This window comes from Cricetulus griseus, chromosome 7, assembly GCF_003668045.3.
Source record: "Cricetulus griseus strain 17A/GY chromosome 7, alternate assembly CriGri-PICRH-1.0, whole genome shotgun sequence".
In the NCBI taxonomy this organism is placed as follows: Eukaryota; Metazoa; Chordata; class Mammalia; order Rodentia; family Cricetidae; genus Cricetulus; species Cricetulus griseus.
In genome coordinates, this window is record NC_048600.1 from 88,388,401 (window position 1) to 88,403,327 (window position 14,927).

General features: G+C 40.4%; 1 protein-coding gene and 1 pseudogene across 5 annotated transcripts in view; one reads left to right on the top strand and one right to left on the bottom strand.

Moving 5' to 3' along the window:
• Window positions 1-14,927, top strand: part of Smg6 (SMG6 nonsense mediated mRNA decay factor) — a 231,825-nt gene that overhangs the window by 9,940 nt on the left and 206,958 nt on the right. For all 5 annotated transcript variants that reach the window (XR_004770736.1, XM_027426761.2, XM_027426763.2 and 2 more), the window contains exons 5-8: window positions 1,513-1,619; window positions 1,865-1,943; window positions 6,377-6,487; window positions 6,801-7,013. Coding sequence is in view for 4 of the 5 variants with exons in the window: in XM_027426761.2 (XP_027282562.1) it covers window positions 1,513-1,619; window positions 1,865-1,943; window positions 6,377-6,487; window positions 6,801-7,013 (510 nt within the window). In the remaining variant the exon portion in view is untranslated. The remainder of the gene's footprint in view (window positions 1-1,512; window positions 1,620-1,864; window positions 1,944-6,376; window positions 6,488-6,800; window positions 7,014-14,927) is intronic.
• Window positions 2,182-2,273, bottom strand: LOC113836873 (annotated as a pseudogene).

Consider the following 14,927-nt stretch of genomic DNA (forward strand, 5'->3'; position numbering starts at 1 on the left):
TAGCTAGGAGTTATTTTGGTTGAAAGGATAGAAGCTAGGTTATGTTGAGAGGTAGGTAAGGCATAGTGTAGATTATTACTTAAAAGAATCATGTTTGGGAGGCAAGGAGAGAGGATAGGTAGAAATTTAAGGTCAAGATAAACTTTGATTTAGACTTTATTGCATTTTTGGTTTTATTGAAATAGTTTTGTTAAATAACCCTAGCTGGGGCTGGGCAGTGGTGGCGCATGCCTTTAATCCCAGCACTTGGGAGGCAGAGGCAGGCAGATCTCTGTGAGTTTGAGACTAGCCTGGTCTACAAGAGCTAGTTCCAGGACAGCCTCCAAAGCCACAAAAAAAAACCTGTCTCGAAAAACCAAAAAACAAAACAAACAAACAAACAAAAACCCTATCTGGCCTAGAACTCACTTTATAGAACTCATTATATCTGTTCTCTGCCTTTCAAGTGCTGTGATTAAAGGTGTGTGCCTTGTCTGGCCACTGGTTGAGGGTGTTGTGGACACCTTTAGTCCCAGGACCTGAGTGGCAGAGGCAGGTGGATTTCTTGAGTTCCAGGACAGCTAGGGCTACAAACAAACAAAAAAAGGCATGTGTCCTGTCTGAACATTTTTATTTATTGTTGTTTTGGAGACAGAATCTCATGTATAGGTCAGATACCCTGGGGTCCTAGAATTCATTGTGTAGTATTGGCTGGCCTTGAAATCAAGATCTGCCTGTGTTAGTCTCTAAACTCGAGGAATATAGATGTGTGCCCCCATGCCTGGTGGGGGTGATATTTTTGTTTTGATTTGGTTTAATTTTTTTTTTTTATGTTAGGGTATGTTACTGAATGTAGAGCTCACCACTTTGGCTAGACTGTCAGGCAAAAATCCTAATAATCCTCTGAGTCTCCTTCCCCACCTACAGGTGCATGAGGCCAGGCTCAGCTTTTACACGAGTGCTGGAGATCTAAATGCAGGTCCTTATGCTTGTACAGCAAGCACTTTACCTATGATCCAACTCTGCAGTCCCTAGGATATGTGTTTTAAAATTTTGGTTTTAGACATTTATTTTATGTGTATGAGTGTTTTGCCTGCATGTATGCCTGTGTGTGCCTGATGTTCAGGGAGGTCAGGAGACAGTATCAGATTGCCTGGAACTGCAGTTACAGATGGCAATTGTGAGCCATCATGTGGGTGCTGGGAAGTGAACCCTGGTCTTTTGCAAGAACAACAGGTGCTCTTAAGAACTGAACTGTCTCTCCAGCCCCTGAATATGTATTAAATGCAGATGAAGAAATCTAGTTCCAGGCATTCCCAAAGGCTTCCTTGAGATCACACAGATTCCTTGACTGTTAGTTTCAGAATGCATTTTTCCATTTGTGTAGGACTCAGAGCAAGAGTCACCACTCCCACTTGACTGCTGTGTTTTCTCACTACATTTTGTATCATGTTGGTGGTGGTTTTCTGTTGTTAAGATCCCACCCATTTCTTCTAGTACTGAATTGTGTTTCTTGGGTTGTCTATTCTGTAGGTAAAATATGCCTTGATCAGTGCTCAACGCTGTATGATTTGCCAAGGAGATATCTCTAGGTATCGGGAGCAAGCCAATGATACAGCAAACTATGGGAAGGCACGCAGGTACAGCTCTCAGCTCTTTATTTCTCTTCCCTGTGTGACATTAAGTGAATCATTGTAAGACATCAGACCACTTGAGCTGCCTCCCATATGGAATGCCCTAAAGTTGTCCTTAATTCCTTAATTGTGCTTTACCAATTGAGGTCTATATCTAGTTAACTTTCTAGTCTAAGACTTAAGTAGAAGGGCTAGGAGGATGGATTGGGAAAGAGTCGATAAGAGCATTTCATTCTGTTTTTCTATTCTAGTTGGTACCTGAAGGCCCAACATATTGCTCCCAAGAATGGGCGCCCCTATAACCAGTTGGCTTTACTGGCAGTATATACGGTAAGAAATCCCATGGATAGGGGAACTGTTTTCTAGTCAGTTTCCTTTATTTGAGATAGGATTTTGTTTTACTACATAGCCTAGACTTCAAAATTTGTCACCTTTGAGAGTTGCTTCTATCTTATTATGAAGGTCTCAGGGATGGAACTTAGTGGACAGAAGCTTTGGCAGCAAGCACTGTACATACTGAACCTCTCACCTGCCTCTGAATTTATATACTTACTTGTCTGTTACTTTTAAAAATATGGGATGCTTCATTCTTGTTCAGAGACCATGTTAATATTCTCTGTTTTGTTCCAATTTTAATATGTGTGCTACTAAAGTGAGTTCTGGATTTATTTTTAAACAGTCTTACTTTATAGGCCAGGCTGGCTTTGAAGTTGCATTCCTCTCAGATACTGGACTGAAAGGCATATACTATCATATCTAGCGTGGCACATGCCTTTAATCCCAGTACTCAGGAGGCAGAGGCAGGCAAATCTTTGTGAGTTCCAGGCCAGCCTGGTCTACAAAGCTACACAGAGAAACCCTGTCTTGAAAAACAAAAACAAAACAAGACAACAAAAAAAAGGGTTTATTTTTCATTTTCTATTTTATGTATATTAGTGTTTTGCCTGCCTGTGTTTTTGTGCACTATGTGTGTGCAGTGCCCTTGGAGGACAGAGAGGGTGTTAGATCCTCTGGGACTTGAGTTATAGACTGTTGTGAGCTGTCATGTGGGTGCTGGGAATCAAAACTTGGGTTCTCTACAAGAGCATCTGGTAGTCTTAATTTATGAGCAATCTCCAGCCCCTTAAGATACATTTTAATAGTATCAACTCCTTGAGATTGATTTCTTTTGATACCTGTAGTCCAAAGAACATCTTTTATCCTCAGACTCCTTTTGTTTCTCTTTTATTATTTTTTACTTCCATCCATCCATCCGTCCATCCATTTTGTGTATGTGTGTGTAAATGCCACTGAATATGAAAATAATGACAACTTGAAGGAGTGGGTTCTCTCCTATCACCATGTGGATCCTGGGGTTCAAACTTAGGCTATTAGGACACAGGTGGCAAGTGTCTTAATCCTCTGAGTTATCTTTCCAGGTCCTGACTCCCTTACTTTGATGTGAGTTGTCAGGGAATCCCACACACTTGGTTTATACCTCCACTTATTTAAGAAACAGCTTATTACTCTGCATCATACCTTGTTTACTTTTCTAGAAAGAAGACAAGACCCCTTTACTTTCCTCCCTTAAGGAAGTCACCCAGTCCTCAGCATTCAGATCTTGTTTCTTTTTTTTTTTTTAATTTTATTTACTTATTTATTTATTATATATACAGTATTCTGCCTGCATGTATGCCTGCAGGCCAGAAGGGGGCACCAGATCTCATTGCGGATAGTTGTGAGCCATCATGTGGTTGCTGGGAATTGAACTCAGTACCTCTGGAAGAGCAGTCAATGTTCTTAACCTCTGAGGCATCTCTCCAGCCCCTCAGATCTTGTTTCTTTCCCCACGTATCTTTTGTGAGAGAGTCTCACTGAGTAGCTCTGGCTGACCTGGAACTCAATTTATAGACCAGGGTGGCTTCAAACTCACACAGACTCTGCCTCTGCCTCCCAATGCTGGGATTAAAGGCTGAACCACCATGCCTTGCTCTTCCGTATAGCTATATTTCCATTTGTTAAAGACACTATAATACTTCCTTAGAGTGGTGGTAATTTTTTTTTTTTTAGGTAGGGCAGCATTTGAGACAGGGCCTCAAGTATATTTGGCCTGGAACCCACCATTTAACTGAGGATGAATGCCTTATTCTTTTCATCTTCCTTCCCAGGTACTGAGATTATAAAGGTTTTAACACAAGTTGAAAACCAACTGATGGCCGAGCAGTGGTGGTGCATGCCTTTAATCCCAGCACTGGGGAGGCAGGTGGATCTCTGTGAGTTCAAGGCCAGCCTGGTCTACAGACCTAGTTCCAGGACAGCTAGGGCTGTTACACGGAGAAACCCTGTGTCATAAAACCAAATAAAAAAAAAAGAAAGAAAAGAAAACCAGTTGATATAAGAGTTTATTTGTAAGCTGTCAGTTCTGTTCCATTGGTCCATGTTTGCTTTACACTGTCAATACCAATGTAGATTTCTGATAAAAAATCTGGAAAATGTTAGCTTTCCAACTCTTCTTTCTTTCAAGATTGTTTTCGCTGTGTGAGGTCCCTTAGAAGTTTGTATGTGTTTTAGGATTAACTTTTTATATTTGTACTGCAGCAGTCATTGGGTTTTTTGATTAAGTAATGAACTTGTAGGTTTCTTTGGGAAGTGCTTTTATTTTTATCTCCTAATGTCCTAAAAAGATATATCTTTGTTTACTTAGGTTTTTAATTTTGTTTAGCACTTTTTTTTTTCTTTCCTTTTTTTTTTTTTTTTTTTTTTTTTTTTGGTTTTTCTCTATATAGCTTTGGAGCCTGTCCTGGAACTAGCTCTTGTAGATCAGGCTGGTCTTGAACTCACAGAGATACACCTGCCTCTGCTTCTTGAGTGCTGGGACTAAAGGCATGCGCCACCACTGCCCAGCTGCTTTTTTTCTTTTTCTTTTTTTTTTTCTAATAGTATAAGTATTTATTTCTAAATAGATTTTTCTTGATCCTGTTGATAAGAAATCATGTCCTTCACTTCCTTTTCAGATTGCTTGTTGCTCAAATAGCTTTGCCATATTTCCTCCATGGGTTTTGCCATTCTGGTTAAATTGTTATTTTTTTCTTTCACAGACTTCAGACCCATATTAATATTCCCTTTGAGTTTTTTCTTCCTTTGTCTTCCTCATATCTTTGTTGTCTGTTAACATTTTTCAATATTCCTGTCTTTTCTAATCAATCATTCAGTGAATTTTTCAGGGCTCTATAAGTGGTAAAATATATGATATGGTTTCTTTCCTAAAGCAAACTTCATTAATTGTCAGATACACAATTATTTTGTGTTAAACTTTAAAAAAAACCCTGCAAATTATGATACATTTGGCCCAGGGACAGGAGAGTTGGCCTAGAGCAGTAACACTCAACATTCTTAATGCTGTGACCCTGTAATACAATTCCTCATGTTGTGACTCCCCAACCATAAAATTATGTCATTGCTACTTCATAACTGTAATTTTGCTACTGTTAAGAATTGTAATGTGCCAGGCGTTGGTGGCTCACGCCTTTAATCCCAGCACTGGGGAGGCAGAGGCAGGTGGATCTCTGTGAGTTCGAGAACAGCCTGGTCTACAAGAGCTAGTTCCAGGATAGGCTCCAAAGCCACAGAGAAACCCTGTCTGGAAAAACCAAAAAAGAAAAAAAGAAAAAGAAAAATAAAAAAAAAGAAAAGAAAGAAAGAATTGTAACTAATATGCAGGATATCTGATATGTGACCTCTGTGAAAGGGTCATTCATCCCCCAAAGGGTTAGAGGTGTATAGGCTGAGAACTGCTGATCTCATGTTAAGAGATTTTGCTGTTCTTGGAGATCAGGATTGGTTCTCAGCACCTACATCTGGTGGTTTATGACCTGTTGTCATTCTCGTTCCAGAAGTTCTGACACCTTTTTCTGCCCTTTGCTGCACTCATGTATCCATTACCCTTCTACAGCACTTGTGTATATACATAATTAAAAAGAAATAAATAAAATAGAATATTAAATATGGCACAGTGATTATTTGCTGTTGAGAAAAGATGTTTTTTTTTTTCTTTCAACACAGTGTTTCTTTGTGTAGTGCTGGCTGTCCTAGAACTCAATCTGTAGATCAGGCTGCCCTTGAACTCACAGAGATCTGCCTGCGTCTGCCCCCCAAGTGCTGGGATTAAAGGTGTGCATCACCACACCTGCTGCTGTCTATATTTTAAGGGATTTCTTTATTCATTTTTCTCCCATATAAATAATTTGGTTCTTAGAGTGTCTGTGCATATAAGATTAAAGAATCATGCTGGCCAAGAAAAACTTTCTGATGTGATTGATTACCTTGGCTTTTCAAATGTATTGCATTCTGATTTTCTTGCTGGAATTCCTTATAGTTGGAGAGATAGGCCAGGAGAGATACCAGCTGTGGTATACTGGTGTCAGAAAGAAAGCTGAGATGGGCTAGGTGGTACAAGGGACCAAGACAGGAGGATCACACGTTCAAGGCCTAGTTAGATTATAGAAGTTCAAGACCAGAGTGAGTAACTTAGAGAGACTACCTCAAAGTAAAAATTTTAAAAATGGTTGGGGCTGTTGTTAAGTGGTAGGATATATGCCTCACATCTGTCCTGGAACTTGCTCTATACAGCAGACTAGACTCAAACTCAAAGAGATCCACCTGCCGTTGCCTCCTAAGTGCTGGGATCAAAAGGCATGCACCACCACCCATCAGTCATCAGTACTTTTTTGAAAGAAAGAAAAAAGAAAGTTGATTGACCGGGTATCTCTGGCTTCTTTCCACAGAGGAGGAAGCTTGATGCTGTATATTATTATATGCGCAGTTTAGCAGCCAGTAACCCTATCCTGACTGCCAAGGAGAGTCTCATGAGTTTATTTGAAGAGACTAAACGAAAGGTGAGTAAGAATGCACTAAAAGACATCTTCACATAGTCTCACTCTGCTTCACTGATTTATGAGTCGGCCCCTGTAAAGAATGGACACGGAAATAGATCTTCAGGAGAGCTTGCCAGGCCTATTGAGTGTACCTGTTCCACAGCATCTTGTTCATAGAATTAATAATGGCTGTAGGGCAACAAAGATGGTTTTCTGTTACTTTGGTACTGTATCAGAGTCTTTAGCTTTTATAATCTTTAGGCAACAACATATAATGGAGGGCTTTCTTGTTAGCTGACGTAGGAGAGTCTGAGCTTGTGTGTCTGTTGTACAGGCTGAACAGATGGAAAAGAAACAGCATGAGGAATTTGAACTGAACCCTGATCATTGGCGTAAAGGAAAGAAGTCTACTTTCCGACACGTTGGGGATGACACTACGCGCCTGGAGATCTGGATTCACCCATCTCATTCTCGGTCATCCCAGGGCACTGAGTCTGGGAAGGATTCTGAGCAGGAGAATGGTCTGGGCAGCCTGAGCCCCAGTGATGTAAGTGCCTGAGAATGATACAGTGAGCCAGACTAGCTCAGTAAGTCTGGCTTCCCTAGGTCATGCAATTCTGTACAAGCTGGGGCCAAGGCATAGACATTTCTCAGCTTCAAGACATTTATCTATTTACTTAATGAAGAAGGATCTCATACTGTATATAAGGCTGGCCTGGAACTCACTATGTAGCCCAGACTGGTCTCTAACTTGTGACAATCCTCCTACCTCAGTCTCTCAAATGCTGGGCTTATAGGGCTGAGCCATGGTGCCTAGCACCTTCCCGCTTATTCTGAGAATGCTATCTACCAACTAGTGTCTCCCAACTAATTAATTCACTAATGCCTCTTTGATGCTCACAGGTCCCTTTGTAACGTGTGCTTCCCTTACTCACCACTATGTGGCACTGTAGAATTTAGTAAATATAGAATTAGAAATTGTTTTGCTGCTTTGAGTTGGACATCATCAATATGTATGAGGATTCACTGAGATTTTCTACTTCATGGTTCCATCTTGATTGGTCGTCTATTTAGAGTATGAACTAAAGCACCATGGGTAGGTTGGTTAGTCTGTTTTGTGATCAGTCATTATTTATTTTTAGATTTGTTTATTTTATGCATGAATATTTTGCTTGCAGTATGTATATGTACTACATGAGAGTCTGGTGCCCGAGGAGGGTAGAAGATGGGGTCAGATTCCTTGGACTTGGAGTTAAAGAGATTTTTGAGCCATTGTGGATGTTGGGAACTGAACCTGGGTCATCTGCAAGAGCAGCTAATCCTCTTAACCACTGAGCTGTCTTGCTAACTCCAAGTCTTTTTTGAGGAGACCTCTTATGGCTTAAAGTATGCCTGGCACTAAATATACAGAAAATAGCATATATCCTTTCTCTCTCTCTCTCTCTCTCTCTCTCTCTCTCTCTCTCTCTATTTCTCTTTTTAGTTTTTTTGAGACAGGGTTTCTTTGTGTAGCTTTGGCCCTCTGGGAACGCCCTCAGTAGATCAGGATGGCTTTGAACTCACAGAGATCCACTTGCCTCTGCCTCCAGTGCTTGAATTAAAGGTGTGCACCACCACCACCACCACCACCACCACCACCACCACTAGACTATCCCCTTGTTGTCAGGGTAGCATTTTAATGGAATGAGCAAGTACTTAAGCTTGAGTGTAATGAACTTTGTTTAGGGATATGTACCTGATTTTCTGGGAGCACAGTAGTCATTGGTCATTTGAAGTGTGATGAACAAATAGAAGTTAGCTAGAATAGGAGGGCAAGGAGAATGGTAAAATATATCCCAGGCAAATGGACTAGCTATATGTAGATTCCTGAGGTTAGGGAGAAAAAACATGGAGAAAAATGCAGGAGTCTGGCCAGGCGTTGGTGGTGCACGCCTTTAATCCCAGCACTCAGGAGGCAGAAGCAGGCGGATCTCTGAGTTCCTGGTCTCCAGAGCAAGTGCCAGGACTGGCTCCAAAGCTACACAGAGAAACCCTGTCTCGAGAAAAAAAAAAAAATGCAGGAGTCTGGTTCATTGTTCAGTGAGAGGAATTCAAGTTAGTTGTAGAAGGATTTGAACCAGTAAATGATTTCAAAGATGGAACAGATGAATCCAAAGGTCTTGATTAGACATGGGGAGCTCAGAGAGAAGAGGGAGGTAAGAGTGGCACCTAGGTTTTTGGTTTAGAAACCGAGGGGATAGTGCCAGATGGCTACATCTGTAAGCCTTGTAACTGGAGGCTGAGCAGGAAGATTTTCACAAATTCAAGGCTATCTTGGGTTACATAGTAAGTTCTAGGCTAGCCTGAGCTATAGTATGAGACCCTCTCAAAAACCATTAACAACAAAATCCTATAATACCATTCCCCCTAACAAAACAAAACCAAGTAGATGGTGGTCTGTTTTCTTTCTTTCTTTTTTTTTTTTTTTTTTTTGTCGAGACAAGGTTTCTCTGTGGGTAACAACAGCCCAAGTTGTACTGGAACTAACTCTGTAGACCAGGCTGGCCTCCAACTCAGAGAGAACCACCTGCCTCTGCCTACTGAGTGCTGAGATTAAAGGTTGTGGTCTGTTTCTTTGGTAGACTTTAATGGGAGACCAGGTTTTAAGCAATGATAATGAGTTTAATTTTAGACTTGTCATATTTACCATTCTGTGGGACATTGAAGTAAAGATATTCAGAATATAACAGGTGACTCAAGATGAGGAGAGTGTTTTGGATCAAAGTATTTCTTCTTTGGGACGATGGAGATGGAACCCAGGGTTGTGTGTTTGCTAGGCAAACAACTTTTTTTTTTTTTTTTTTTTTTTTGAGACAGGGTTTCTCTATGACTTTGGAGACTAGGAAAACACTTTCTATTATTGAACTGCATTCCTAGCCCTGGAAAAGACTATTTTGAAGGCGTTTTGCTAGATAATAATGATATAATGAGAGCTGACTCGTTTGCTCCAGGATAAGAACAGAATGACAGTTGGCATGATGGCTCAGTGGGGAAAGGTGCTTGGAGCCAAATCTTATAACCTTAGTTTTGAGCCCTGGGACCAACATGGTGGAAGGAGAGAACTGACTTCCATTAGTTGTCTTCTGACTTTCTCATATGTGCCATGGTGCACACATGTACACAAAAATCAATACAATGTAGAAAAAGATTTTAAAAACAATGAGTGCTGAGGAGATGGCTTAGTGGTCAAAGCACTAGCTGTATAAGTGTTAGGACTAGAGTTGAAATTCCCGTAATTCAGGTAAATGCCAGGTGTGCATGTCAGCTCACCTGCATTTCTAGCTTGGAAGGTGGGGTCTTGAGAAATCCAGAGCAAGCTCTGGGTTTGATTTGAGAGATTCTGTTTTGTCGAATAAGATAAAAGAACAATTGAAGATGATTCTGGACACCAACTTCAGGCCTCCACATGAACATATGCCCACATGCAAGCATGCATACATATATACATACCACACATAAACAGAAAAATGGAAAAAGGAAAAAGAACAGGATGATAAATAAGTTGAAGAACTGAGATAGAAGATCCTTGAACAGTCTGAGAAGGGCACAAGATCTGGAGGACAGGTGAAAGCATTATTAGCTGGGCAAGAGGGCAAAGAATCCTTATAACTAGGGAGAGGGGTACACTTGTGGTTTACCTGGGACTACAGTTAAACATGCCTTGTCTGTCAGTGCACACAAGGGAAAGAAGGACCTTCTGTTTTATTTTTGAAGTTGGAAGCGTAGTTTTCTAAGAAGAACTGGTTAAAAATTTTAGGATAGGAGAATGTCTCAGGTTTTGTTGTTGTTGTTTGAGATGGTCTCCTGTAGCCCAGACTGGCCTTGAACTCACTATGTAGCTGAGACTGACCCCAAGCTCTTGACCTTCCTGCTTCCACCTCCCAAGTATAGCACCATGTTTGGTATTTGTTTTCTTGCCTTTTGAGACAGCATTTTATACTGTAGTTCACTGGCCTCTAACTCATGACAATCCTCCTGCTTCTGTCTTTTGGGTACTAGATTACAGGTATGAGCAACTATGTACAACTCTTTTGGGTTTAATTTAAAATTTCCATTTATTTTCTTGTTTCAGTTCTTTAGTTGTTTGGTGGACGATTTGGAAAGTAGTAATTGATAAATGGAACTACCAACTTTCTGTGTACCATGGTGTACATGGGACTCCCTGTTAATGTGTGTTCTAGCAATATGTTTTGGTTTCGGCTGTTAGAATCCTTCACTGCTGCCTTTGCTGTTTTGGATATTGCAGCCCAAACTGAAAGCCTTTTTAACTAACAAATATGTTGTCTTTTTGGATAGGACTATGCTTTTAATTTTATTTTATTCATTATTGTTTGTATAAATGTATCTGTGCCTGATATATGTGGGCCCATATGCCATGGCTTTCAAATGACAGTCAGAACAAATTTTTGGAGTTACTTTTCCCCTCCCAGTCATCTTTAGGTGGGTTCCAGGAATCAAACTCAGGTGGTCAGGCTTGCACATTAAATGATTTTACTCACTGAACCATCTCACCAGCCCTCAAGTTTTTTTTTTTTTTCTTTTTTTTTGGTTTTTCGAGGCAGGGTTTCTCTGTATTGCTTTGGAGGTTGTCCTGAAACTCGCTCTGTAGACCAGGCTGGCCTTGAATTCACAGAAATTTGCCTGCCTCTGCCTACTGAGTGCTGGGATTAAAGGGGTGCACCACAAACGTCAGGCTTCAAGTATTTTTAAAATGAAAGCAAAAGAAAGTTTGAAAAAGATTGTGTGACTTTCTTTGATGTTGGCCTCACAATTGGGAGTATTTCTTACATAGATATGACTAACTAATCTTTTGTAGCACTCTATTTTTCCTTAGTCTGGACATAGAGCTCAGTGGTAGAATGTTTGCTTGCATACATAGTCACTAACTTTGAGCTTAGTTCCACTACCAAAAAAGAGTAATAATTATGCATTTATTTATTTGTGTGTGTGCACTTGCAAGCACCAGGTCAGAGAGCAAACTGCATGAATCAGTTGTCTTCCTCCATTATGTAGGTTCCAGGGATTTAACTCATATTGTCAAGCTTAGCAGCAAGCACCTTTACCCACTGAGCCATCTTGCCAGCCCAACCTTGAATTTCTGATACTCGAGTTTCAACCTCTCAAGTTCTGGTCTTACTGGAGATAGATGTGGGCCACCACATTGCAGTTTTTAAATAGTTCTTGGGATTATACTTGGAGACTCCTACATTCTAGGCAAGCATTCTCCCAACTAAACTATGCTCTCAGCCTTTATTGTTTGTTTTTAGAGAGCACATCATAGCTCAGGCTCACCTCAGATTCCTATATAATGAGGATGATCTTGAACCCCTTTACTTCCCGAGTTGCTGACATAATTATTCACCATTGTACCCAGCTCTGTTAATTACGTTAATGGTGTGTGTGTGTGTGTGTGTGTGTGTGTGTGTGTGTGTGTGTGTGTGTGTTGGGATTTAACCCAGGGCCCTGAGCATGGTGGACAAATATTCTGCTACAGAGCTACATTCCCAGGCCCAATTATTTTAATTACTCAAAACACATGAATATATTCCAAAGTAAAAATTTCTCTGCATTTTTAAGGTAGGCTAAGTAGAAAAGAGCTGGTTGTTCTTCTTCCTAATTCAGTATCACAAGGTGTTGTTTTTGTTTAAATATCATGAAGGGGTTCATAATGGAAAAAAGAAGGAAATTGAGCCACTATTTTAGTCCCAGCATCTTTAATCCCAGTTCAAAGCCCGCCTGGTCTACAAAGAACACTGCCAGGGCTATGCAGAGAAACCCTGACTCTAAAAACCAGAAAAATAAGGGGGAAACCTTTTTTTTTTTTCTTTTTCCTTTTGGTGTTTTGAGAGAGGGCTTCTCTGTGTGTAGCCCTGACTGTCCTGGAGCTCTTTCTGTAGACCAGACTGGCCTCAAACACAGATGTGCCACTGCTTTACCAGCAAACTCATTTGGTAGCACAAAGGTTCTACGACTGAGTGATACTGTTGATGTCAGCGCTCCTTTAGCAACCTGCATAACACAGCCAGCAGTATTTGTAGGTTTTGTGTTTAGAAGATATGTAGGTGTATGTGTCTGTGTAAGCACGTGTAGGTGCATGTAAAGGCCAGAAGAAGTTACCAAAGATCTCTGGAACTCGTGTTACCTGAAATGTGTGCCATGATCTGAACTCAAGACCTCTGGAGGAGCAGCAAGTACTCTTAACCTCTGAGCATTGCAGTATTTGTTTTTTAATTTTTTTTTTTTTTTTTGGTTTTTCAAGACAGGGTTTCTCCGTGTAGCCCTGACTATCCTGGCACCCGCTCTGGAGACCAGGCTGGCCTTGAACTCATAGAGATCTGCCTGCCTCTGCCTCCCGAGTGCTGGGATTAAAGGCGTGCACCACCAACACCCGGCCTGCAGTATTTGTTTTTTATTTTTTTTTTATAATTTTAAACTTTCACACTTTTTTTTATAATTTTATTTATTATGTATACAACATTCTGTTTCCATGTATATCTGCACATCAGAAGAGGGCACCAGATCTCATAACAGATGGTTGTAAGCCACCACGTGGTTGCTGGGAATTGAACTCAGGACCTCTGGAAGAGCAGTCAGCGCTTTTAACCTCTGAGCCATCTCTCCAGCCCCAGTATTTGTTTTTTAAAGGAAATATTTTGTATTGAAGAAGTTATGGCAGGGTGATGGTGGCGCACACCTTTAGTCTCAGCACTTGGAAGGCAGAGGCAGATGGATCTCTGTAAGTTTGAAGCCAGCCTGCTCTACAAGAGCTAGTTCCAGAACAGCCTCCAAAACCACAGAGAAACCCTGTCTCGAAACACCCTCTCCCCTCCAAAAAAAGAAATTCACTTACATTCATTAGGTAGAGAAAACTTTAGACCTTTTTCTAATAGTCTATAAGTTGTGCATGTAAAACACATACTCTCAGAACCATGAAATAGCACTCTGTGTGTTTGGGGTGTGTATGTGTGATACTGTCATTTGAACCCTGGGCATCATATATGATAGTCATTGCTATCTCCCCTAGTCCTGAAATACATAATATAACAAAACTAATCTATATACAATAATCTGCAGCTTGCTTTTTAAAATTATCAGTTGGACATATGGTCAGTTCTGTTGTAATGCAATACTGACACTCTTAAAAATCACTATGCTGTCCAAAGTTGTGCAATAAAAACCACAGGCTTATGGGGAAATGAAGCTGGGGCCCAACACTCAGGAGATTTACTCAGTGACATACTGAAGAAAAAAAGATAAGAACCTAATTAAAAGCAGCTGTTCGATGTGTTAAACGCTTAATGCACATGTAAATACTACATTAAGTAATGTAAAAAAAAGTTTGCTTGTGGGAGTGAGCTTCTGGTGGCTTTTGTGAAATCAGAAGGACAAATGTTGAATAGACATGTGTAGGTGTGGCTTTCAGCAAGGTAGTTAGGTGGGGAATGGAGGAGGTTGGCATGTTTGTAGTCTATGTGCATGTTTTATGTGTACTGGTACAGCTTTGTTCACCTGGAGAAATTTTCTAGTATCCCAGCCTATAGCCTATGGTGACCTTGAACTCTTGATCTTCCCTTCCTCCTGCGTATAGAAGAATGTGCTCATCTGTGATTCTTGTGAGCAGAATCACACATAAACAAGCACAAAATTTGTGTTAACTGTCAAAGTGTTTCTCAGTACACTTGGTCATGATGAAACAAATTCCTGTTTTCTCACTATTGTTCTTGTTGTGTTGTATCTTGTGGTGCTGAATGTGCCCTATGGTCTCATGTTAGGCAAGCTCTCTACCACTAAGCTATGTCCGTGTTCCATTTTTGACATGAGTATTTGAGCTGTTTGCACTTATCTTCTCAGTATGCTTTTTCTTTCATCATATGTTCTTAATATGGCTATATATTTTATTACAAACATATGTCAAGTATTTTTTCTTTGTTTTTTTTTTAAAGTTTACTTATTTATATTTTATGTATGAGTGCTCTGGGTGTATACCTGCATGCCAGAAGAGGATATCAGATCCTATTGTGGATGGTTGTGAGCCACCATGTGGTTGCTGGGAATTGAACTCAGAACCTCTGGAAGAACAGCCAGTGCTCTTAACCTCTGAGCAATCTCTTCAGCCCCTTCTCTTTGTATTTTGAGACAAGATGTCTTTGTAGCTCTGGGCTGTCCTAGAACTTCCTTTGTAAACTAGGCTGACCTGGAGTTCACATAGTTTTGCCTTTTCTGCCTCCCCAGTGATGGGATTAAATTCTTACACCACCATGCCCCACTATGTGTCATGTATTTAATTTATGTAACTTAAATTTTTTTGTGCATTTCTTGTTCATATTATTAGCTGTTCAATTTTGAGTATTAGCAGCCCTACTAGAATATTCTCCTTTAGCCATTCCTAGAGTTTCTATCACAAACGACTAGAAATAGACAT